General features: G+C 39.9%; 1 protein-coding gene across 1 annotated transcript in view; it reads left to right on the forward strand.

Moving 5' to 3' along the window:
• The window catches only part of reck (reversion-inducing-cysteine-rich protein with kazal motifs), a 65,686-nt gene that overhangs the window by 26,039 nt on the left and 12,997 nt on the right, over positions 1 to 26,650 (forward strand). The window contains exons 4-16 of the mRNA XM_058389192.1: positions 1,481 to 1,517; positions 1,841 to 1,926; positions 3,091 to 3,138; positions 8,980 to 9,013; positions 10,545 to 10,742; positions 13,000 to 13,264; positions 13,395 to 13,568; positions 17,910 to 18,122; positions 21,301 to 21,437; positions 21,529 to 21,669; positions 21,758 to 21,946; positions 23,639 to 23,761; positions 23,849 to 24,020. Coding sequence (XP_058245175.1) covers positions 1,481 to 1,517; positions 1,841 to 1,926; positions 3,091 to 3,138; positions 8,980 to 9,013; positions 10,545 to 10,742; positions 13,000 to 13,264; positions 13,395 to 13,568; positions 17,910 to 18,122; positions 21,301 to 21,437; positions 21,529 to 21,669; positions 21,758 to 21,946; positions 23,639 to 23,761; positions 23,849 to 24,020 — 1,817 coding nt within the window. The remainder of the gene's footprint in view (positions 1 to 1,480; positions 1,518 to 1,840; positions 1,927 to 3,090; positions 3,139 to 8,979; positions 9,014 to 10,544; positions 10,743 to 12,999; positions 13,265 to 13,394; positions 13,569 to 17,909; positions 18,123 to 21,300; positions 21,438 to 21,528; positions 21,670 to 21,757; positions 21,947 to 23,638; positions 23,762 to 23,848; positions 24,021 to 26,650) is intronic.

Consider the following 26,650-nt stretch of genomic DNA (forward strand, 5'->3'; position numbering starts at 1 on the left):
CTCTAATTAGGCAGCAAGTGGAAAGCTTTATTTTATTTGGACACGTGTCTTCCTCTAATTTGCCCAAATGGATTTTGGAAGCGGTTTTGCACCACCATTCACATAGAGAACTTCAAATCACTGACCGAGTCACTTGAACTGATGTGTGATTTAAAGAGCCACTAAGTGGCGAGAAGACGACTTTTGGAAAGCAACAATTTCAAACATTTTATTCCGTGTGAATATATGCTTCATGCTTTTTTTCCCCCAGCTTTTCACTCAAAACACTGATGGACTTTGACTCCGAGCTTCGTTTGTTTCAGCAGCCAGAGAGCATGACAGAATACTCACAATGACGTACAGCCCTAGTCTAAAATAATATTCTGTTTATTTTGTTGACTAGCTTGAGAAAGCAAGAATGGAATCCTTGAGTAGGTCATAACGATCTCTCTGTCTCGAGTGACCGACATCCCGAGAGACCGAAACTGCTGCTGCGGCCTTTTCCAAAATACCTGGTCATGCTGTTGCGTTTCTCTGATCCATGCCTTTTGAATTTTATAATGAGAGGCCCTCTAGAGCTTTGGAGAAAATAAATAAATAAATAAAAACAAAGAAAATCAATACTAAGATTTGGCAATGAATTCATTGTGCAGAGTTCAGCAGGATTTCATTCCTTGCCTTTGGTTAACTTTGGTTCAGGCAATTTAAATACTTATTATATTTTATGTATTGCATGACCCTTACATGCAAATGATATGGAAATAGCTAGCAGAAACAGAGCACAAGTATATGCAAATGAAGGCATAACAGTTATTATAAAAAGGTTACTGCATCTAACACAGAAATGCCAGTTAAAATAGTTCAATGAATTCATGAATCAATGCTTACAGTGTTTATTAGACAAGATCTTAATATGCAAATGTAGCGGTGTGAAATACTGCATGTATGCTTAAAGGAGGCATTCACCCCGGATGACCCCTGGAACATTGCACACTTTATTGGCATCCAAGATTTATTTTGTGATGAATTTCACTCTGTGGTGAAGTTTTTAGTTTTGAAATTCTTTCTATACTTCTAAATATGACATGTAACATCAGCGTAGTCTTAGAGATTTTTTTATTTTACTGCAGGAGTTAAATGAAAAGCGAATTTCTTAACAGTAACGACTGAAGTAGTGCATCAAGTATGAAGTCACTTAAAGTTAAGTTGTCTTTATTTGTCACATATACATTACTGCACCGTGAAATTCTTTCTTCACATATCCCATCCTTGAGGGTTGGGATCAGAGCGCAGGGTCAGCCATGATGCAGCGCCCCTGGAGCAGAGGGGATTGGGAGCCTTGCTCAAGGTCCCAATGGTGGCAGCTTGGCAGTGCTGGGGCTTAAACCCCAATCTTCCGGTCAATGACCCAAAGCCTTAACCACTTGAGCCACCACTGCCCACAGCTGCTAAATATGTACAGTATCTCTAAAGCCATAATCATTCTTTTTTCTTTTTGCAGAATGAGCTTTGGATCTGCATTAACTCGACATTACCAGGTAAGACCTGAAGCCTGAGATGCATCGCAGGGATGCATGCATTGTTTTATCTAAGCCCAAATGTTTCACCTGTAGTCTTTAAAGAAGATCCAGCTTGTATGTGTATGCATCAAACTTCTTAAACAATCTGATATGATCCAAGACTGTAGACAGAATAACATATCGGGCACAATTTGCTTGTAATAATGATAGTGTTGCTGTTGCTATGGTTTATAAGTATTAGTATGTGCATGGATTAGTGAACTCCTGATGAAAGCCGGAGAGAAAATGAGGTTTTCTCTGTCTGATGCACATTCAGTAATAAGTTTCTGCTCCCTTTTTAGGGGCGTCAAGGAAATCAGATGGATGGGTCGGCCTTGGCTGCTGTGAGCTGGCCATCTCGGTGGAGTGCCGCAGGGAATGCAAGCAGGTAAACACTCAGACCACTTCAGTGTGGGGAAAGGGAAAAACATCCTGCAGTGTTCGCACAAGTGCTTGAAGTACTCCAATTTTTTTAATTGAAATTTAAAGAAAACCTTGAAAAATAAAGCATTTTTAATCTAGTGGTGCTTAAAGCATGCTTGAATTCAAAAAAGCTAATGAATACAAAGTCCTTAAAAAACAATAAATAGCCAATAAATACAAAAACTTAAAAGTGTTTATTATCTGTAGAAAATTCAGGTTTCTTCCTCATATCATCTCAGGGAGTTTTTCCTTGTCACCTCTATGGCCTCTGGCTTGCTCATTAGAGATAAATCTAAATTTAAATTTTGAAAACTTTACCATTTTTCTTCTGAATTTTTATATTCCTGTAAAGCTCCTTTGATAGAATATCCATTGTTAAAAGTGTCATATGTATAAATTTGAACTGAATTGAATTAAATACAGTCTTTCACTCCATATATGACACAAGGCTGTAGCCCCTCCCCTTCCTCTGCTCGCTATTCGCTCGCTCATTTTGACAGACAGCTCCTGTAATTCACCTGCAGTACTCTGCAGGGCCTGAGAAATGCAGATTTAATCCAGCATGCCTGGAAAAGGAGCCATGGCCTGACATGACAGTTTGGCATAGTGTCTGTTGTAAAAAATTGTTTTTTACTAAAGTAAAGAATGCTTTACTGTACAGACACACACACACACACACACACGCACAAAAAAACCCCCAAAGCTTGCAAAGTGAAAATATTTTGAATATAGTCAAATTTATTTCTAGCTATTTTGTACTAATTCTAAGCTTAAAATTTTTTAAGCATCTTATTTTGTGGAAAGAAGCAAAATTATCTGGTGCAGAATAAGAAAACATTAAAGCTGAAATGAGTGAACGCATCTAAAGGCTAAATAATCTCTTATTTAATTTATAATATATTTATGACAAGAGTTATTAGATGTCCATATTTAAACTATTTTCACTTTATAAGACATGATGTTTCTGTAGTGTATGTTATTAAAGGGATGGTTGCTGGAATTTTGTGTCTTTATATAGTATTTATTGCATCTAAACCGCAATTCTTGATTTCGGTTTAGATGCAGTAAACTGCCTCAAACTCTGACGCTTTATTGTCCATTTCCTCTTTGTTCTTCCTCTTCTTTTTAGGCGTCATCTAAAAATGATATCACAAAAGTATGCAGAAAAGACACAGAGGTAAGTCTGTAGGAACAGCAAAACATAAACGTTACAGTAGAGGTGGGTGACAAAGCTAATATTATATCAGGTTGCTTAAACAGCTGGTTCTAAAAAAGTACTGATTTTGAATATGGTAAAAACAAAAAAAAAGTTAATGGCTGTATAGAAGTATTTAGCTGAGAGGTTTCATTAGGGCTTGAAAACACTTGACCCTGGGTGACCTTGTTTCATCTTTCACACTGCTTAAGGTTAACATTACTCCTGGCTTTTCTGAGCCATAATCTGATGTTTCACACTGTACATTCCTAAAACCCTGGCTTAACCTTCTTATTTGCATATTTGCGCCTTCAATAACCATGACTGGATAAATATGACGTATCGCCGCTTTAAATAACGGCTTGTCTCCCACTTTGACATCAGTGAGAAAAAAAGTCACTGTTTGTTCATTGAGATAGACAGGCAGAGAGATAGACAGGTAGGTAGGTAGGTAGATAGATAGATAGATAGATAGATAGATAGATAGATAGATAGATAGATAGATAGATAGATAGACAGGCAGGAAGGCAGACAGACAGACAGACAAATTGATAGTCAGACAGACAGACAGATAGATAGATAGATAGATAGATAGATAGATAGATAGATAGATAGATAGATAGATAGATAGATAGATAGATAGACAGGCAGGAAGGCAGACAGACAGACAAATTGATAGTCAGACAGACAGATAGATAGATAGATAGATAGATAGATAGATAGATAGATAGATAGATAGATAGATAGATAGATAGATAGACAGGCAGGAAGGCAGACAGACAGACAAATTGATAGTCAGACAGACAGACAGACAGATAGATAGATAGATAGATAGATAGATAGATAGATAGATAGATAGATAGATAGATAGACAGGCAGGAAGGCAGACAGACAGACAGACAAATTGATAGTCAGACAGACAGACAGACAGATAGATAGATAGATAGATAGATAGATAGATAGATAGATAGATAGACAGGCAGGAAGGCAGACAGACAGACAGACAAATTGATAGACAGACAGACAGATAGATAGATAGATAGATAGATAGATAGATAGATAGATAGATAGATAGATAGACAGGCAGGAAGGCAGACAGACAGACAGACAAATTGATAGTCAGACAGACAGACAGACAGATAGATAGATAGATAGATAGATAGATAGATAGATAGATAGATAGATAGATAGATAGATAGATAGATAGATAGACAGGCAGGAAAGCAGACAGACAGACAGACAAATTGATAGTCAGACAGACAGACAAATTGATAGTCAGACAGATAGATAGATAGATAGATAGATAGATAGATAGATAGATAGATAGATAGATAGATAGATAGATAGATAGATAGATAGACAGACAGGCAGGAAGGCAGACAGACAGACAAATTGATAGTCAGACAGACAGACAGACAGATAGATAGATAGATAGATAGATAGATAGATAGATAGATAGATAGATAGATAGATAGATAGATAGACAGGCAGGAAAGCAGACAGACAGACAGACAAATTGATAGTCAGACAGACAGACAAATTGATAGTCAGACAGATAGATAGATAGATAGATAGATAGATAGATAGATAGATAGATAGATAGATAGATAGATAGATAGATAGATAGATAGATAGACAGACAGGCAGGCAGGCAGGAAGGCAGACAGACAGACAAATTGATAGTCAGACAGACAGATAGATAGATAGATAGATAGATAGATAGATAGATAGATAGATAGATAGATAGATAGATAGATAGATAGATAGACAGACAGGCAGGAAGGCAGACAGACAGACAGACAGACAAATTGATAGTCAGACAGACAGATAGATAGATAGATAGATAGATAGATAGATAGATAGATAGATAGATAGATAGATAGATAGATAGATAGATAGATAGATAGATAGATAAACACAACTTTATTGTCATTGCATAATATAGGTACATAGCAACGAAATGCCGTTTAGCATCTACCAGAAGTGCAAATAGTACAAATTACTGCAAATTAACATGTGCAGATAAATATGTAAATATACAGTAGCCTATGTACAACAAATAATAGCTTGTCTCCCACTTTGACATCAGTGAGAAAAAAAGTCACTGTTTGTTCATCGAGATGGATGGATGGATGGATGGATGGATGGATGGATAGACAGATAGATAGATAGATAGATAGATCACAAAGACAGGTGAAAAAAAATAACATACAGAGTCACTCCTCAGTTTGTGTATTTCCACCTTGCCGTACCTAAGAGGTGTTGTACAGTCTAATGGCCAGGGGGACAAAAGAGTTCCTCAGTCTCGCAATGGGAGCAGGACAGAGACAGCAGTCTGCCACTGAATACACTCCTCTGCCTGGTGAATGAATGTGCAGAGGGTGGTGGGCTCTGTGCAGGATAAAGAGAAGTCTGTCCAGGGTCATTGTCTCTGCTATTGCAGCTCTGCTCCCACCACAGAGCCTGCCCTCCTCACCTCCTCACCAGTCAGTACAGTCGTGCCACATCTCTCTTTCCGCTGCGTCCTCCCCAGCAGAGCAGATAGGAGAGAAAATGTAATAGAATGTACAGGGTGGAGGGAGCAGAGCTGCGAGGTGATTACGGACAGTGAAGAAGATATCCAGATTCTGCTAATTTTTCAGTCAGTACCCACTGATTGTGTCATCTAGAGTATCCATAACCGACTTTTCTGACAAAAACATAAAAATACAGTGGTACCTCGGTCCTCGACCACCCCTGTGTTTGAATTTTCGGTATTCAATTCGAATTTTCAAGTCAATTTGACCTCTGTGTACGAAAATATTTTCTGTGTACGACTCGACCGTCAGGAACACCGGTTCTTGTTTCATACAGGATTGCAAATAATATCGAATAACAAATTTTCATTTAAGGGGGCTCAGCCCCCAATGAGGGTATAATAGTAAAAAATAATAAATAAGTAAAATAAAATAAAGGTTTGACTAACAGGGTAGGATGGTGAACTTATTGCAGCATTCCACTGTATTGCATAGATGTGTATAACATTTGAGTACTGAACAAGCCAAATACGAGTCTTCCTGATCACACACACACACACGTCCTCTGATCCTCGCTCTGCGATGCCGCGGTCTGCAGATTGAAGAACGCGCTGAAAGACGGGGAGGAGCCGAAGTCTGCCGTCGTTTTCATATGAAATTTAAAGGGGTCTGAGGCGATCACGAATTTGTGTACAGTTTATGGAGAATCACAGAATTTTTAGAGGGGCTGAGTAGAAATGTTAAAGCCCCCCTAAAAAAATACACTCGCTTTCCATGCAGTGTACCCTGGCATAGACAATAGAGATGAAGCAGTTTCCGCGGGTCATCTGTTCTCAGAGCATCACCTGTGAGTGCTTGTGTTATAACCCCATGCTGTCTGTTGTGGTATAATTTCAGTAGCCATGTCTCCGAAAAAGGGGAAATCAGGCATAAATGTTGCCAAGAGGAAAGTTGTGAGATCAGCCATCAAGTTGAAACAGATTAATTCGTTTTACATTATTTCTTATGGGGGAAAAATAATTCGGTTTTCGCCCAAATCGGTATTCAACAAGACTTTTCGAACGAATTAAGGTCAAACACTGAGGTACAAGCAATGTTTAAACATCACACAGGGTTTTTGTAATGTACAAAACACCTGATTTGAGGCACACAATGCTCAGTCTACCCATAACAGCAGGGTTTCATAACCATAGTAAAACGTGTTAACCCCACTTCTAAATGACCAATGCGAAACCTTTCTCTACCAGGGGTAAAAAGTGAGGTTTAGAATGACAGTAACCCAGGGATAAGTGCAGTGTGAAAAGCCTGATATAGAACTTACATTTACATTTACGCCATTTTGCAAACGCCCTTATCCAGATCGACGTACGACAGTGCTTTAAAGTGTCTATCAGTGAATACATCAGCACTGGTTCACAGGAAAAAAAATAAGGAAGCACCAGTTTCAGTGAACTTCAGTGTCATTCAGAGTTACAGCTTTGTAGCAAGTCAGCCTGGGAAGAGGATGAAACCAGTAGTCACTGAATAACCACAAACACCGTGATTCTGTTATTCTTATTCATCATCGAATGATTCATAAAAATCAGACAAGACACTCGCTATTGTTTCCATAGTAACAGCTCATATATACGGGTACCTTACAGTCTAATTTTAAGCAAAGTAAAACATCTGGTATGATTGTTGATGTGGTGAAGTTGTTTGTTAGGAGACATTTATTCATTGTTCGAGGAAGCAGGGAGCCTTCGGTTACTCTCTCCTTTCCTGTGGGTGTGTGTGAGAGCGAGAGCGAGATTTAACACAGCTGTAATGTAGGTGAGAACAGGAATTAACTTGTCCCACAACTTTAAATCTAATTATAAACCATTAAAACGTGCAGTGTGTTGTTTAGTAATAAATTAAACATTGTAAACACCGGGAAATCGTTGTGGTATAAGTGGAATAACCCACACTATACATTATAACGGACATACACACATAACGAGTTGTCATGATTCCTAACATTAAACATAACTGTAAATGGATAAAAGGTATGACAAGTTCATCTTTAATTAGAATAAAAATGTTGCTATGGTGTAAGAGGAATAAAACAATTCAGGATTGTAAAAGCACTACATTGTTGATCATTTCCTTATAACGGCATACCGCTAACTGTCTCAATCTTAAGATCATACTGATATATTGTCCAGGCTTTTTTTTTTGTAAACAGGAGAAAACTGACCAGTGGGCTTTGGGTAATTCATACACATTTATACTTTTCACGTTTTCCCGAAAGAATTATTCCCAGACGTTTTGTTTTTAGACAAACAAAGCTCTAATCTGATAAACCCACAACAGCCGATAAAGAGCTTCTGAGTGCCGACTTCAGGAGTGATTCCTATTGTTTATTTCACGTCTTGCAAGTTGCTGTGTTGTCAGAACCTGGACATTTACGTGTGTTAATAAAACCTATATGCCGTGCACCAGTCCTACCTCTTTCCCAAAGTAATTTCTTTATTCTTCATGGATGTGGTGTACACTCTGACACACATCAGGAACTGAGAAAGCTAGGTTTTTGGAAGAAATGTTAGTTAAAGGTGCAAAAAAATGATTTTAATCATCAACAAAAGTCATTTCTCACTGTAGTATTTAGCCCATCGTGGCTCTGTTTTCCCCTCCCTTTATTTCCTCTTATAATCTGAATCACCTCCTTTGTCTAAACAAACAAACAAACCACAGGGCATAATATTTGGTTTGGAGCAGACATACTCCCGCTTTAATCCCTGAGCCGGCTTTCATCTCACGCCCTCAGTTTACGAGCAAATCTCGTCCCGAGCCAAAGCACGCAACAGGCGAAACTTCATGAAGCACTTATGAGAGTCCCAAGAGGTTTTTTTTTTTTGTTTTTTCTTTGTTTGTTTTTAACTTGGCATGCAAGTCAAAGTAAGGTGTTAATGACCAACGCTGTAAAGCTCTTCTAAAAGGTTGTGTGTAATTGATATTCTCATGATGGCCAGATCTGAAATTAGCTTTAAAAGAAGGAGGATGGAGAACCATCATGGCTTGAAAGGTATCTCAGTTCCTTCTATATTTATATACAAAAATATGGGACGGGAGGTTCGAAACGTCTGTCAAGGACGAAACACAGCCGTTTGAACGCTTTCCAAATAGTTTATCTGCTTTTTCCTTTGATGTTGATATACAAAAATGGACGTGTTAAACAAAGAGCTGCCAAAACCTACAAGTAACAGAATTGCCTTCTCAATCAAGATGTTATTGCCTTCTCTCCAGCAGCACATGTGTTTAACCTGCTCTTCCTTCTCTTCTGCAGAAACCACTCTACAGCTGTATCACCAAAAATGAAAGTAAGCGCTCATCACATGCATTTCTTTACATTGTGTTAAAAATGATACTCGGACTCAAACACCACATATGTAAGATGTCTATCTCTTTTTACCAGATGCTAAAAAATGGAATTTGTGCCTATTTGGGTGGTGCCCATGTTCATAATTGAATTTCTTTGTCATGTCATTTATCACTCCGCAGTGATGCTTAACAGCTCATATGAAAGTAGAACTTTTAAAAAGTGTCTCTGTTTTTTTTCTGAGCTGACTAGAGGCAGTATATCCTTAGAAAACTTCCAAAAAAAACCCCCAGAAATGGTTGCTTTTTTCAAACACATGTCTCTTTCTTCAAAGTAAATGGCGAGAAACCCATTTCTGCTCTCAGACACTCAAACAAGTGCTTGTTCATAATCATGTAAAGTTTGAAGCCGTTTTCTTTATTCACTAAAATTCCATGTAGGTTATCCAAACAGAGGCAAAAACAAACATCTCACAGTAAAAGCAAACATGACTCATTTTATATCAGATTTGCGGTGATAAAATCATTCGTTTGTTTATACTGGTTTAAAAGTCGATTTCAGAAGCCAGTGTACTGGTGAAATGGGTGAGTTTAGGAACTGTCGTACAATATCTGCAGTGCTGTGTGACTTCTACGTATGTTAACTTGTGCGAAAAGGAAACAGGACACTATTCTACTTGGCAAATCATGTTTCTATGCCTGCAGGGCAGGGTCATGACCTCCCATCGTGCTGAAATTCACCCTGCTATTGAGCTCACCAGAGAATGAAATGCTTTAGTTGTGTTCATATGTGTGAGCATTGCCCTGCAGACACCGTCACCCACAGAGTCTCACAGAGTTTCCTGTCCAGACTTCGGACCTCCTGACATGTAGCCCTCTGCATTATCGGGCATAACCTTTGGTTCGAGTGACCCCAGGGGGTCTATGGCATGGTCCTTTTTTTTTTTATTTTTATTCGGTGTGTGGTCCAAATAGCTTTTTTTCAATGTAATATAAAGGTTTCCATTCCAAATGAGTCAAAAGTAGACTCTTATAAATATATTCACATGAAATTCTTAGTACTGAATATCTTGATATTTTGCTTCATTGCCAGCGTGCACTCGAGCTGGCATGCTCTTCACATGTTTGTGTAAAACCTGATGTTAGATTAAATCCAGCAGTGTGTCATCTGAATATGTGTTTCCACAGAAGGGACTAATAAAACTCATTAAAAAAATCTGTCCTTTTACCTTTACACAAATTTGCTTAGAGTTAAAGAGCGAAGTAGAAATTGTGCAAAATCTTTAATAGTCATGATGTCACAAATTTCTGTATTTTTTATTTATTTTAGAATTGTCTGTTTATATTAAAAAATTATTAAATATATACTATTAAATTATTAATAATTTATTAATAATAATTAAATTAATATAAATATATAATTATTAAATTACTTATTTCAAATGTGGTCTCAGACTTTTATAGTATATTTTGTTTATGGTTTTTCTGTGACTCATTTTTGTAGTTTTTTCATTGGTGCATCTTCTCTTGCAGTGGGTTCAGTGTGCTGCAGCTATGCAGGGAGACACACTCACTGCCGGGAATACTGCCAGGCCATCTTCCGCACAGACTCTTCACCCACTGTGTCTCAGATCAACACTGTCAAGGAGTACTGCCAGAGCATCAGCCCTCAGCTCATCAGCTGCGTGGCCAACTACACCAAATCCTATCCCACCAGGAGTCCCATCGATAGTGAGCACACCTCCTACACTCTGCACAGCACCGTGACCCAGTGAACTGTTAATATATAGTTAATAATATAACTGTTTATAGAAGCAGAATTCATCAAACAGGAAAAACGTGTGTGTGATGGTCTGGGAAAATTCTGAATGGAAAATTCTAGAAAAATGCCAAAAATAAGTATGAGAAATTGACTGTCCACTAAGTTGACTAAACTTTTCAGCCAGAAATACACTTTGATAAATCTTCTGTAAGAAAACCTAAAAAATGTTTCACTCAAACAATGCAAAAATGTTTTATTTAAGCTAACCTTAGCATGAATCTATTATAGCAAAATGAACATAACCCTAATCAATTCCATTTGAAATCAGATACAGGCTGTCAAAATGACATCATCATCATCAACATCATCATCATCATCTTATTTAAATGCTCTAATAAAGCTATATGATATATGCTTTAATAAAGCTGTATGATGGTTATAAATCTTTATACGAAATGTAGCTAGTTATCAGAACTGACTGAAATAATCTGTGACCTATTATTTTCTCACTGATGTCAGCTTAAACCGAGTGACGAGACAGCGATGAGGCTTGTGTTTAAACACCATGAGTAACTGTTACCTCAGCTGACAAGACAGAGACTGATGTGGATGATGAGAAGCATGAAAACTCATCTCTCATCTTAATTTGATCATTATTCTACATTTAGCAGCAATATTTTTTCTCAGATGTAGATTATGTTATAAATGTAGTTGTAGATCAGGCATCTTTTTGTATTGAAATCTGATTTTGTCCCTTTTCAATGTCACACATTCCAAATTCTTCCTCTCAAGGCACATGGGCAACACTGATTGATTCAAAGTGCTTTACATACCATTATATAGCATCATGTTAAATAACATCACGAGACACTGGTGTAAGAAAAGCTTTCTGAACAGATAAGACAAAGCGGACCTCATTCGAAAACTGTTCCAGAGTTTATGACCAACCACAGAAACGGCTCAATCACCCTTTGTCTTAGTACAAGTGAAAGCTAGAAGAAGATCTTAGCATTCTGGTAGGAGAGTATCGATAGAGAACATCCACACATCAACAGTGTACTATGGAGGAAGACCAGAAAGAGCTTTATATACATAAATATTATAGAATTATTTAGATTATGAACTGGTGGGTCCCAGTGCAGAGAGCTGGGTTGTGTTTACATTATGTTTGCCGTCATTGGTGTTTTAACCTAATTGTACCCACATCATGTTATTCATGACTTTAGGTCAGAGCCTTGTTCCCATAATGCCTCGTTTTGAAGTACAATGTTTTCTGGTTTTGACTCTCACTTGCTATTTGATCGTGATAAATGAGCCCTTGACATTGACTTTTGGATTTGACTGAATTGTGTATAAGATACAGTAGTGTGTCACACTCAGTTAAATCCACAATATATCCAAAAGTATGTGTACTCCTGACCATCACACCCAAATGTGGCTCTTTTGAAACAGTTGAAACAAATTTGGAAGCATGTGACTGTATAGGATGTCTTCGTATGCTGTACAAAACATTCAGGCATGATAATGACCTTGTTCACACAACAAAGGCAAACAAGGTTGATGTAGAGTGGTCTACCTCAATCCTACTGACCTCCAATGCACCTAACATCTCACTAAAGCACAGCCGCACTGCAACATCTAGTGGAAAGCCTTCCCAGAAGAGTGGAGCACATTATAACAGGAAAAGGGGAATAAATCTGGAATGTGATACTCAGCAAGCACATATGGGCGTGATGGTCAGGTGTGCACAAACCTTTGGCCATATAGTATACATGCACAAGAGAACCATATTATTTCAATAGTATCAAATGTCAAAATGACATGAATGTTTGGGCTGCTACATTACACAAACCTGAATATTTCTTGCCATCTAAATCACCAGGCTGAAATTTCCTATGATAATATGATCCTTCACACAAAATGAAAGCATATGAACACTAACTACCTAATTTACCAGTCATCTAATTACTTTTCTCCTCATCGTGTTACTCTCTGATATTCATTTACTTGTTACGGTTTCATGCCTTGTATGTTATTGCAAAAACGTGGTTGGTGTTCATGTTACACTTGTTTGATGAGCAAAGTTAAACCATGTCGCATTCAAAGAAGCATTAGATCATATGCTTGTTACCTAATCAGGACATTTACCTTTTTTCACCATGCCAGTAAATCTCTATGCATTCTTCTTGTCATACTTTCTAACCGTAAGCATATGTGCTCCTCCAGGCCTGTACTGTTGTGACCGGGCGGAGGAGGCACACTGCCAGACGGCGTGTAAACGGATCCTGCGCACCATGAACACCGAGCACGAGATCATGGAGGGCCTGATTGCAGAGTGCGGAAGCCAGCCCCTCCCCCAGGACCCACTGTGGCAGTGCTTTCTGGGTAGCGCTCACCCTCCGGCCAAAAGTGACCCCGAAGCCTCCCCAACAGCCAAGATGGACTGCGCCAAGCTCCACTGCTGCTCCAAAGCGAATACCTCACAGTGCAGGTCAGCTTACAGTCGTGAAAAAAAAACCAAGGTTTTGGGTAGCGTGACATTTCTGCATGCAAAAGTGGATCTGACAGGCCCACATGTGTCTCCGTCTCTGAATGCAGTTGTGTAACTTATTTTTCAACAGAGTTATGTGCCAGGAGTTCAGCACCAACTGGGGAACTCAGACGTGGCAGGAGTTTGATCAGGTCTGTGAGTACAGCCCTGTGGAGACAGATCTCATCACCTGCCTGGCAGATGTGAGGGAACCATGCCAGCTAGGCTGCAAAGATCTCACCTACTGTACCAACTTTAACAACAGGTAACAAAATAAATGACAAATAAATAAATAAAAATCACCCGCTTGCTTCCAAAAAAATCAGAGTTGTGGTTTCAGTTCAGTTTTATTTGTATTGCACTTTTAACAATGGACATTTTCATTAAAGCAGCTTCACAGGAATAGAAAAAAAAGTCCTAATAAAAATTACAGCATTTAAAATTTTCATTTATACTTATCCCTTTTGCATCCAGATTAGATTTTTTGTGAGTTGCTTTTAGGCAAGTTCACACAGAAAACACATTTAAGTTGTCTCACATGTTGGCACATAGGCTTCCACTTAAAATATTTGAATCCACACCAACATTAAACTCAAACCCCATCTGCACTATAGCATGTTTATCCAGGTTTCTGTTTTGTTTTTTTTCTTCTTTTGCATCACACACTCCCGACTTTCTTACAACAATATTTTAGTATCTTTAAGCTACTGTATAATGGCTGTAAGGACAGCTTCAGCAACCAGAAGTGAACGTTGTTGTCGTGGAAACCAAGTTACTATCCTATAACTCTAATGCCTTTGAGAAAAACAACAACAAACGACTTAAGGAAATCTCAGAGGAAGAGTTTGCGCTGTTGTGATCGCTTTGCTTTGACTTTAAATTGTGTCAAGGTGTGAATGGGTTTGAAAATGATTCCCTGGGTTACATTCAGGGCATGTTCTTGTCTCATGCCGACTGTTCTCAGGATACTCCCGCTACACTGACCAGGATTAAGCGTTTACTGAAAACGAATTAACAAATAAACTTCCCACAGACAAAAATTATAACCCGTAGCTAGTTTCCTTTAGTAAGCAGTAAGTGTAAGGACCAGTCTGTTGTCAGGTCATTCGTACCCTTCACCTCAGATGTAGGTCTGCATGGTGTGTGTTATTATGGTGGGAATAGTTCTTGCCTATGCTAAATTGTTTGCGGGTTCACATGCCCTCCACATCACCCAACACAACTATTCCGTTTGGCCCTCTAAACAGTTTCCGAGCTAAAATCTCACTCGTGCAACACAGAGACTTGTGGTTGCTAGATTTAGTGACTTTGCGACAGCATCTTTATGTTCACGGTTTGATGATGAACTGTTGTCAGATGGTCGGACCCTGGGGCATTTTCCTTCAGATGTGGCTTGGTGAATTGGAGCACTCATGAGTTCTTTGAGAGGACAGCTTCTTTTATGACCTTCAGTGGCTGCTGGTGATGAATACTGACAGGCGAGGATGTAAAAATGATAGCACGAGAGAAACACTCATGTAGAACAAATCATACTCCTTTTAAAATATTCACAATGACAAAATACATCCAAGACATGACAGAAACCAAATTACTACTAAACTAGTAGTTTCGATACTGGTGGTCCTGTTTAGCGTTTAATTTTTAATTGATTTTTGCTTCAAGGTCATGCAGCTTTCCTATCTTCCAGGACCTCCAGCTGGGATCGGGTATACACTGCAATATTTGACATACATAATAAAAATATCAGTACAAAATCATCTGTGTGGCATTTAGGAGGATACTGTTTAGCTAGATACTAATGGTGAGGCAACAGAAAAGCATTGTATTTTTGTCAGGAGGTGACACAACCATCCATGGCTGGAGGTCCTAGAGAAGAAAACTGGCAACCTAATGGAGAGCAATCGTAAATAAGAAAATTGGGAGAAAATGGTTTTTAAGTAACATCAATTTGTGTTATTTTAGACCCATCAGTTTAAAAGTCTAGGGGGAGGCAAGAAAAGCACACAGACTACGATTGATTTATTTTTAGTTTTTAATCCCTACTTTAAAAGTACTTCAGGAAGCGGTAGGTCTTTAGACATTGTTTGAAGACAGCCAGTGACTCAGTTGTTCAGACATCTAATGGAGGTTCATTCCACCACCCATGTGAAAGAACAGAAAAGAGTCTTGGTACAAACCTTCCTTGTACCCTGAGAGATAGTGGGACCAGTCGAGCGTTCCCATGGTTACAGTTAACTCTCCAGTCTAAAAGAAAACATGATAACTAAACAGTGTTGTGTAGTTAGTTGTTATGTTAGTCAACCTGATGCTTAGTTATACTTTTAATGCAGTATAATGATCATATTCTATATCATGCTGAAATGCTGGGTTGTTATTTATGATCGTATCCTTTTCATATTAAAACTGCCTACATGCATGAAATAGTTCATATGCTTTGATGTATGATGGTTGTATGTTCCTACCACTATTTTATTTTTTTTTAAAGTGAGTCATAAAATAACCGAAAGCACATTTATCTTTCTCTCCCTAGAATTCACCTTGGGCAATGTATTACATGAAGTAAACCATTATGATTTATTCCCTCTGCTTAAGATGTTTTACCTTGTCAAAGGTATCATTATTTGTAGGATCTTCACCCACATCCCCCAGAAGCTCAGGCATTCAAAGCAATCCAAACTATTCTGCGTATTGTTTAGACTGGACAGGGGTTGACGAATCTTTCTTTAAGATGACGGCACCCTTGCCTCTATGGCGGGATGCAAAGGTCATGCAAACAAACCCTGGCTTTGATATGCTTTGAAGGTTTCCTATGGAGGATTGCACTGGTGGGCACCCCTGCAGATTTCAAAAGCTGTTGCTTCGGGGACTTGGCAGTGGCACAGAGCACAAACTGAGCACAAAAACCGCTGGGGACAAATACGGTTGTGGAGAGCTGTGTTTATCAGCAGGGCTGAGCAGTACCAGTAAAGCCTGCAACACACCCCGTCATCGAAGGATGCAGAGAGAAAAAGGTCGATTTCGCCTTTGAGGATGCTGTTTCAGTCAGCGTGTGCATCGACAGGAACGGCAGTAGGGAGGATGGGAAAACTAGTATCAGATAAAGCTGTGTATAAAAAGCATACAGTGAATTATTGTGGAACAACTTGATCATTATGGTCATTTTAGGGCACTTTCACACCTATGAGCATAAAGAAATCAGAGCTTTGGTTTGTTTGCTAATTGGTTTGTTTTGGTTTGGTTTCACACTTTGCCTAATTAAACAAACCAAAAAGCAAAATAAACCTCTTTGGCTGAGAGGTATTTGGGGCTGGTTTGGGGCTTTGCGGGTCAGTTTACAAGCTCACATCTACAAAAATGTTGCCTGTAGCCCAAAATACACTGCGGCAAACCTCACTTGGAACTGGACGGAAACCACTTCACTCAGACCGTGTCGGACCAGTTGTTCTGGTCAGCACCGAGTCCGATTGCTATGTTCTCACCTGTCGAAAAAATCACACCAACTGCAAATGCTGCATATGTTTAAAGACCCTTAGTGATCTGTCTTGGCATTTTTACTAAAAGAATGTCCTTTTTTTGTCTAAATAAGCAAAAGAAGAGTTCCACACTTTGAAGCTAATTTAATTTTTTAGGATCTATAGGAAGGTTTTATTGAGCTCTATACAATTCAAACTCCAGACATCAAACAAGAGAATGAGAGAATAATCCTAAGAGCTGTCAAATCACCAGACAAAGGATCTAGAAAGATTTAAAGCTAACTAGACAATTGGCAAGACTTTGCGACTGACAACTGAGAGCTTATATACACGAAATAGGGACGCAAGCAGGAACTTCCGGACAGAGGTCACCTTAGATCTCAGTAGAGCGCGACCTCTGCTGGCACTCAGGCATTGCATCCCGAGAGCTAGAGCTACAAATAAGATGTTTAGAAGACAAAATTAGCATGTACAGTACAGGACTGGATGGATTTGAACTGCTCTATGGAGAATTCCCAGCCTCACTGTTGAGGTCTCGCACCCTTTCACTGAAATGGATTCCTGTCCACAGTGGTAAAGGCTCCCTCTCACACCACCTCTTCCACCCAAATGAACCATGAAAACAAACCCATCTCTGACCAACAAGAAGCTTCAACTCTGACACTGTGTTCTACCAGCACATACAAAAATTCCCCTTGTGCTAAGGACTACGTGAGAAAAGATTCTCTGAAATCTCCTTTTGCCAGTGTTGAATGGTGTATGGTTTGAGGGCATGTTTCAGTTTTGTCAAGTGGTACCTAGTGAGCATCCATTGATTAGTTCCATCCATGCAGATCCATTTCTGAGCCAGTTTGGTCTGACTATCAAAGATCTTGTTGGTCTGTTTTTGGTCTGCTCAGATTTGGCCTTTAAATATGACTTTTTCTGGCCCAGATTCAGATTGATAGCTTTTATAGTTTCCCATGAAATGTACTTTCACTCTAGCCCAGACTTAGACATCCCATTAACAATGACAAAGACATATTATTAATCTGGACAGTAAACAGTCCTGGTCAGAATTGGGAAACATGTCTGGACTATGGGCTGGAGCATGAAATTTGTGATTCACTCTCTAATCTGTTGTATTTTTTCAGGCCAACTGAGCTTTTCCGGAGCTGCAACATCCAATCTGACCAGGGCGCCATGAACGACATCAAACTTTGGTCTAACGGAACCATAAAGATGCCTCTGATGAACATCCCAGTTCTGGACATTAGAAAGTGCCGGCCAGAAATGTGGAAGGCTGTGGCCTGCGCGCTCCAAATCAAACCCTGTTACAGCAAATCAAGAAGCAGCGTCATCTGCAAGTGTGTATTCCTCTTCCAGTCTCTACACAATAGCCCTGACTGTTTTTCTTCCATGTTTATTTCTCACTGGCTTTAATCTGATTTTAAGATGTTGTTTTAAACTGGATTCACAAACCTGTAATAACAAAGTGATGTCAAAGTAGCACTGGCAAGAAATTGCAGTGTTCTAGATATTCCATTACAAATGGAGCTACACGTAAGTGTATCTAATCCATGTCTCTGAACAGAGATGCTCGAAAGTGCTGCGTTGTATAGTGCAGAACTAATGGCACCCTTTAAAGGAGAATCAGCAGGAGTGGACGCTCCCATCGTCCTGATACAATATAACAAAATGTAGTTTTACCTGGTTGCCATTCTGTAGAAAGTTATGAGAATTATTTAGAATGAAGTCATTTAGAGACATTTGAAACAAGTGTTTTGCAATTCGAAGTTGTAATGGTTATGTATCTGGAAGCTGAGACGGATGCAACTGCACTAGTGTGTTTTATTAGAGTGACAGACAGACAATTCCAAAACGTGAATCAAACTCAGGAACAGGAAACAAGCACGTAAACAAGCGTAAGACAACACAGAAGAGTGTGCTGTAGTGCTGCGGGCTGTTATTCACGCTGCACAGCTCTTCACATAGCGCTCGGAGCGAGGGGAAAAGCCTGACATTATCATTTATTTATAATCATTTTTCAGAATTTCACAAAGGGTGCCAAAAATTTCAGAGCTTGACTACATTAGCAAGGAAGTTGTCCGATTCCTGCAGTAATCCAGGCTCTGAGGTTGTTTGAGTTGAAACAATTTCAAGAGAAATTCCAAGTTCATCTCAGCATGTCACCATGCATTATAATCATCACGCAACAGTGAGGCATGTAGGAGCTGACAGCCATGACCCTGATGAATACAGCGCAGTGCTGTCAGGAAGACTAGAGAGATGTTTTACCTGACAGTTTCATTCACACACACACACACACACCAGAGCAACACTGGCTGTTTTGTTCGCATTTTATCACACCTGTGTTTACACTCTGAGCTAAAGCTTGTCTCATTTGGCGATCAGCGGCCCGTCCCTCGGCACTCGCTCGCACTCCAGTACGGTGAGGATTAGTCTTCCTCACGCAACAATTCTGGAGAATGGCTTAGAACGCTCTGGCTCATGTCTTTGACAGGAAACACCCTGACTTCAGCAGCTCAGGACAAAAGCCCATGTCAGTGAGTGATGGCAGGCTGTGACCTCATAGTCATTCATCAGCATCCCTCCTCTTCTGACCTGTTCCAGCACGCATCAGAGTTTCTGTCTGCTAGCAATCAGCACTTGACATTTTGCGGACACGCACATATTCCTACACACTGGAGTTTGGTCTGAGTTCTTAGTTCATACTGGAAAAAGTGTCAGATTTTACCTTCCCTTATTGACATTTTGCCATTTCGTTACTGTTGATACACCTGACAATGTTTCCCACCTAGCATGTCAATTATAGAGTTTCTAGAGACATGTGCAGAAGGTTTGCCATGTGGAATTCATGGTAAATTTGACGAACAAAACCTCTTAAATTTTTAGAAAAGAGCAAGATCTCCCAAGATCCTCAAGCTAAAGTTTATAGACTCAGTCAGAAAGTCAGCAGCCTCACAAACTAGTCATCCATGCAGATAAATGAGCAGCATTGTTCCGCCTATGCAGGGGTATGATTACATGTATTTCAGCATAACATTTGGTGTCCCACTGGGTCTTAATAAATATTTTCACTGTCGGCTAGCAAACAGTGATTATGCTGCTTCCATTCTCCGGTTTTCAGTAAGGGGTAATTTACTTTCATTCTTTGTTTTCTGCACATGCCTTTCCAGTTATATCGAGTTATATATAGTAACCAAAGCAGTCCGTATGAAAATATACAGTTATTACCTTTCTTAAAAGAGCTTTTCACACTTTAAACAGAATTCTGAGTTTTCTTGTTTCACGTTTCACACGTTGCAGGGTTAACAATTACTCCTGGCTTCATAATCTAACGTAAATGTGTACTTCTCTGTATGTATATCATAGTACAGTCTTTTTACCTGAATAATGTAATGAGATTATATTTTTAGCCCTCACCTAATTAGCACTATTTTATGAATTCCAGGTGTGCTTGAAGACTGCAGACATGTATAGTCTATATAGATCATGTATAGTCATGTATAGATCTTATTGTTTCACAGTGACCGCTAGTTTGATTTCTGCTGTCCATCACACCACAGGTACTAGCTTAATACTCCCCCTCTCCAAGTTACTGAAGGTCTTGCGATTGTTCTAGTTCACTTGAACCACTAGGAATAGGTGAAGGTCAATAGGTTACCTGAAGCTTTTTGTACTTGTCTTCAATGCTTGTCTATCAAAGACACAGTAAAGTATACTTAGTGTAATCCTCTGTATGCATATAGCAGTACAATGAAGTATCTTTGTATGTGGATAACGTAATGCGATTATATTTTTAGTCCTCACCTACGTGGCTCTATTTTATGAATTCCAGATGTGCTTGAAGACTGCAGACGTGTGGTCTGACACTAGACAAAGAACTAAAGCGCTGAATATTCTTATGTCAGTATGAGTAAAGTGAGCAACAAAACAATCAGCAAGTAGCCCGGATCAGAAAAGTCACTGAAAAAGTCACTGAAAAAGTCTGATTTGTTTGAGTAACTCCGAGACGGTCTCATTCACGACGGACGAAAACAGTGCAGAGAAACAGCTCCAGAGCGTTTCCAAGCATGAGGCCGCTTTATGGTGTATACAGTCAACAGGAAGCGTGCTTTCATCTCCTCTATCTGAAAACAGAGGTGTGTGTGCGTGTGTATATGTGTGTGTGTATGTGTGTGTGTGTGTGTGTGTGTACAATCCGGGCTGGCAGGAGCACAGAGAAGTGGTGTGCTTCCGTTCTCCGCAGCAGACACTTGAAACGAGATTTTATATTATAGTTTTTACCTTTAATTATTATATTCTTGTCTTATCCTCGACAGAGACCTTTTTATGTTTTAATTTATACGGTGCTTTCCATATTCACCAGTTGTATCTTATTCCAAGTTTCAAAATGGCAAATCACTGGTATGCATTTGATCCCAAGGTTAAACAAAGTAATACCCCTGACGCACCCCCCCCAACATCCACCCCCCGATAATATCATTCAGACCTCTGAAATTTCTGCCTATTTGCCCTCAGGTCGGACTGCGTGGACATCCTGACCCACTGCGGCGACTTCTCACGCTTTCTAGATGGCCAAACCCCCGAGCGGATCTGTGACCTCCTGTCCCCTACCGATGACCCAGAGAGATGCATTCCTCTGCAGAGATACCTCAGTGAGTCTCAGTCAAATCCTTCAGCTTTATTTCTATTATTTGAACCCATGAAATTCTGTGAATATGTTGAACTTTTTTGCCTCATCCACAGCTCCTAGTCCTTTCGAGAACATCATCGAGGAGGTGATCCATCCCTGTAATCCAAACCCATGTCCCAGCAACCATTTGTGTGAAGTAAACAGAAAGGGCTGTCATCCAGGTCAAGACTGCAAGCCTTACTTCTGTGTGCCTGGTATGTGTTTTTTTTAATATAATATTTGACCATCAGTGCTGGTTAAGATGACGTCCGAGTTAAAACGGGAATTATTTGTCATTGCCAGGCTGCAAACTGGGTGAAGCGTCCGAGTTCCTAGTGCACATGGAGGCTCGGATCCAGATTCCAGTGCGCAGCGGTCAGGCCGGCTGTTACGAGGTGTGCACCTGCGGGCAAAGTGGCCGCCTGGAAAACTGCGCCGAGATGCCGTGCACCGACACCACCAAGACGTGCGCCGTCGGAGGACAGAGGAAAAGTGAGTCGTGAAAGTCGTGCTATATCTGAACTTCATGCGGTTCTCGATCGTGACAGATCGTCCGACCCAAAAGTTTTGTCAAGATGATGGATGTTTTCAGAAAAATGAGTATGTAATTGTTAACAGAGAGCAATCATGTGATGATTACACAATAATTATCTCAGTTTAAAAACGAGAAAGGCTTTTGTTCTCTTTGGATTCAAAGAAAAAACAACAAAGGCTAGAGCAAACTCAGCCCTCAGCTCTCTCCCTCTCTCTCTCTCTCCCTCTCTCTCTTTCTCGTCTGAACGAATCCCCTAGCAAAACATTACATTAAAGCAGAAGAGTAAAAGCCACCACATGCTGGAATTTCCTTCCTGTGGTCTCCTTTTGGACAGCCTGAAATGTCACCGAGGAGCTTTTAGAGAGACTTGCCCCTCCTTGGCACGAGCCGTAAATGATTCACGCATACTACTGCCTCGAGGAACGTACTCCTTGTGAGACTGCCACCTAGTGGTGTATTGTCAGTGACGACACCGACAAAAAAAAGAAACTCTTAAATATTTAACCTGCTGGCCCTGATTATTTTAATAAACCACCATTTTTGAAAATTAGTAAAGATATTATGCTGGGAACACAACACTCATAGACACGTCAAATAAATACACAGCTAAACATTGAATTTATTATCATGAATACGAGGAATTGCCCTGAGAGAAGTATACACGTATTGTACCAGTCAGTCTCTTGTAATTCAAGACAGACTTTTATTTATGAGCATCTGTGTTTTATTGTACATTTTGTATTGAATTGTAAATGGTGGTCGGTTTGAACCTGAAGGACTTTGTTTATGCTTAGTTTATATTTGAATTCTAAATAAATTGCTCCTTTTGGGGTTATTTATTATTTATGTTTTTTTATTAAAGCACTGCAAGGCTTAGACCTCATTTTGACACAGGAAGGGCCATGACTATGAGAGCATTATGTAAGAAAATCTTCTTCTTCTTCTTTCGGCTTTTCCCTTCAGGGGTCGCCACAGCGAATCATCTCTCTCCACCTATCCCCATCTTCTGCATCCTCAACACTTACACCCACTAGCTTCATATCCTCATTTATTACATCCATATACCTCCTCTTTGGCCTTCCTCTTGCCAGGCTCTTGCCTCCTGCCTGGCAGCTCCATGTCCAACATTCTCCTACCAATATACTCACTCTCCCTCCTCTGAACATGTCCAAACTTCATTTGAAGTTCGTCCAATCTTCGTCCATCTGGCCTCCCTAACTTTGTCCCCCAAACGTCCAACATGAGCTGTCCCTCTGATGTACTCGTTAGCATTATATAAGAAAATAAATACCATTATTAAAAAATAATCAGGATCTGTGCCGGGTGCCATTAGATTTATCACACAAAGTCTGAACACACTAGAGCAGGATTGTAGCACAGATATCGAACAGTTTTACAGAGAGTTAGCAGCTTGACATGATCATTCAGTGAACATATTGGTTCCATTTCGGTCATTTGCTTTCTCTTGTGCAGTTAGTAAATCGTTTGCTTGTGTTTGCATAAGACGTGACAGAAAGGAAAGACGTTATCCTATCATGTTGTAGGAGTCATTATTAAAAGTATTAAACAGTTAAAGGTGTTATGAATAAGTAAAGCAATAGAGAACATGATGCTATACACTCCTATTGAACCAGATTGTATTTTTAAAGGTCATGGAGCGTCTTTCAAAATGGACTGTAAGTCCTGCTTTTGCTACGCTGGAGAAACCATCTGCTTCCCACCACAGTGCCCCAGTCTAGACAACTCAGGCGAGTCCCGCCGGGCATTTACAGGTGTGTGTACATGTGTTTCACTGCTAATACAGTCTATCAATGCTACAGTGATTTGCTTGATATGACTTCTTCTGTTTTCTCTCTCAGGTCTTCCATGTGGCTGTCCCGATCATTTTGTGCCAGTGTGCGCCCGTAATGGACGCACGTACCCCAGTGCCTGCATAGCACGCTGCATGGGCTTCCGAGACAATCAATTTGTGTTTGGCTCCTGCAGGAGCACAGGACCCTGCTCCCCTAACCCCTGCCAGAGAAACCAGAGGTGAGAGCAGAGCTGTCCCGGAGCAGCGATGGCACATTTCCCAGTCTGTAATTACATTAGGTATCATTAGAAGATCAGACAAGCGTGTAGACTCTGCAGTCCCCAGGTTAATGTCTGTGCAAAGTTACACATGTTCTCCCTGTGTGCATTTTCTCAAGTGCACGATGCCACACAATAGACTGACGTCCCATCCAGGATGTGTTTCTGCACCCAGTGACCATGTGATAAGCTGTTGATACACCAAGACCCTGGCCATGATAATGCACATTCTGTAAATTCATCATTCAGAAATATTTTTGTAAAAATTGATGGCAATATTGAGATGATATCTTAAACTGAGATCTGCTTTGTGGTGTATTTCAAGATAATAACGAATTAGCCCATATTTAGAACTAACTAACTAATCGACAAATCACGTTTGGTAATAAAAATAGCTTTTCAGGCAACAAATTTCATTAGAGATTAGTTAGTGAAGCCTGCTCTGGCACACTAATTCATGTGAATAAACAGCTCAGAGATCGAAAATCAGTCAAGACGTTCTTTTGGCGATTGAGGGCACTGGTCAATGGTTCCTTCAGGACCACGGTGCTACATTAAAATACAGAGCTACAGGAGACTGTAAACTGAGTACACTACACAGCATTGCATAAAGTGTATTTATGCAGGTTAAGCCAAGACGGTACACTAATTGACAGTGCAGTGCCGAGCAGTACAGTTTTATAGTGAACATTGTCATATTGTAGTGACCCGTTACACGCTCGTACTCTCTCCCTAGTCCAGATTTCCCTTTTTTCACCTAGTGATTTTATGCCATTTCCTCCTCCACAGAGATTTGTTTTCCTCAGGCTTCCCATGCTCAGCCGTGTTGTTTATTCAGGTGTGATGTTCAGGCATTCCTCTCCAGTCCTGGCTAATATTTCCTGGAGGTATTTTGTGGCGAGAGTGTGTTGTTGTAATCCTTCCTCCGGATACTCTCCCTGGGCCGTGAGCCCTTTAGCTTAAGAGTGTCAGACTCCTCGGGGGACGGCACGAGTTCACGTTAGGTATTTAGCCATGTGTTAATGTGTCAGTGTGACTGATGCGGTGTTAAACTAGTGTGAAATCCAATTGGAGTCGCGAACAATTTTAGTATTAACAAACGCGTCACCCCAAAATCATCTATTAACACTTCTTGTTTTGTGTGTCCTAATTACGTAGAAAGTAATCAGAAGTGTGGAACGTTTAAGCTTTTTAATGCGAGTTCTGTGCCTCATCCAAGCAGAAGTCAATTTACAGTTAATGTAGAACCTAATGAAGCCTCTGTCAGATTATTCGGATCGTGTTTTCATTGTACCTCCAGAACATCTTGAAGAGAACAAAGTGTTGAAGAGCTCTTGAGCACACTGAATAAGGCTCCTGCTTGTGTAGCTCCCCCTCTGAAATAAATGGCTTGTGGAATCTGTCTTATATAACACCCAACAGCTTGTTTTATTATAACATCCTTCCCTGGCCCAGCGTTCAAAGCCAGAACGTAATTCCATTGTTTGTTCTTTGGTAAACAAGATGATAAAATGGCAAGCACTTGCTATTATAAAGCCAATTGCAGTGCTTTTATGGAGCCAACCTTGATGCATTGACGTCCAACAGTCTGGTTGCCACGGACTAAGTGCCTTACGTCTGATATGAAGAGGTGCTTGTAGTCTTACAGATAAACTGAAAGCACAGATCGCTTCATACATCCGTTTATCTTAAGGATACATTTGATCTCATTTATTAGATTCACTGACTACCCCAGAAACACAAGTCGGGAGGCTGGAATATACTCTGATTGGTGCACGTTTTTCACAGGCCATAATACATGCATACATTCAGGGCTAAGTAACAATTTTGCTCTGATTCATGTTCCTGTGGACTAAATAGGTGTGTATTTTATAACCCCTTTACAGTTGTTTATAGTCTTACATGAGACATCTATACCTGTTCCTACTATCAGTTACCTGTAGTTTATCCTCTCCACCACAAGGGGGCAGAGTCACCACACGGTTTTGATGCTTTAACAGAGACTCCAAATGATTGACTGGATTCTGGGTCAGGGTCTGACTATGCCTTGCAATGTGGCTAGCAGCTTAGGCACTTAAAACAAATGAGTCTGCCACAAAAGTCAAATCTCAGCTGTTTAAAATCTACTCCGCATTTGGCTTCCATTCTGTTCATGTTACACAACTGCTGTGCAATACGAGCCATTACTACTCTTTAACCTCCGTCACATCACTAATCTCACTTCTGTTTTCTGAAGAACCCTCTGTGTTTTTAACACAACAGCTCGCCCTAGGATTAGGGTTAGGCTGAGGGTTAACACTAACCCTTACTGGACAAACGACTTTCTCCAAGCCTCTCAGATATTTCCAGTACCTCAAGCATTTCAGTTCCAGCAAATTGCTCGCAAACAGCTTCCTCAATGCACCAGGTTTTTCACATTACAACCGTTATGGTCCATATGGGAGAATAGGAAAAATAGTCTAATTATTTTCGCCTTTTTTCTTTCTATCAGACATTCTTCTGTGGCTTGTTTAGTCTTCAGATTGACAGTTTTTCTCTGCACTCCCCCTATCCAATTAGGAGAGCAAGTCATTTTTAAATGTAATAACTTT

The sequence above is a fragment of the Hemibagrus wyckioides genome, linkage group LG01, assembly GCF_019097595.1.
Source record: "Hemibagrus wyckioides isolate EC202008001 linkage group LG01, SWU_Hwy_1.0, whole genome shotgun sequence".
Taxonomy (NCBI): domain Eukaryota; kingdom Metazoa; phylum Chordata; class Actinopteri; order Siluriformes; family Bagridae; genus Hemibagrus; species Hemibagrus wyckioides.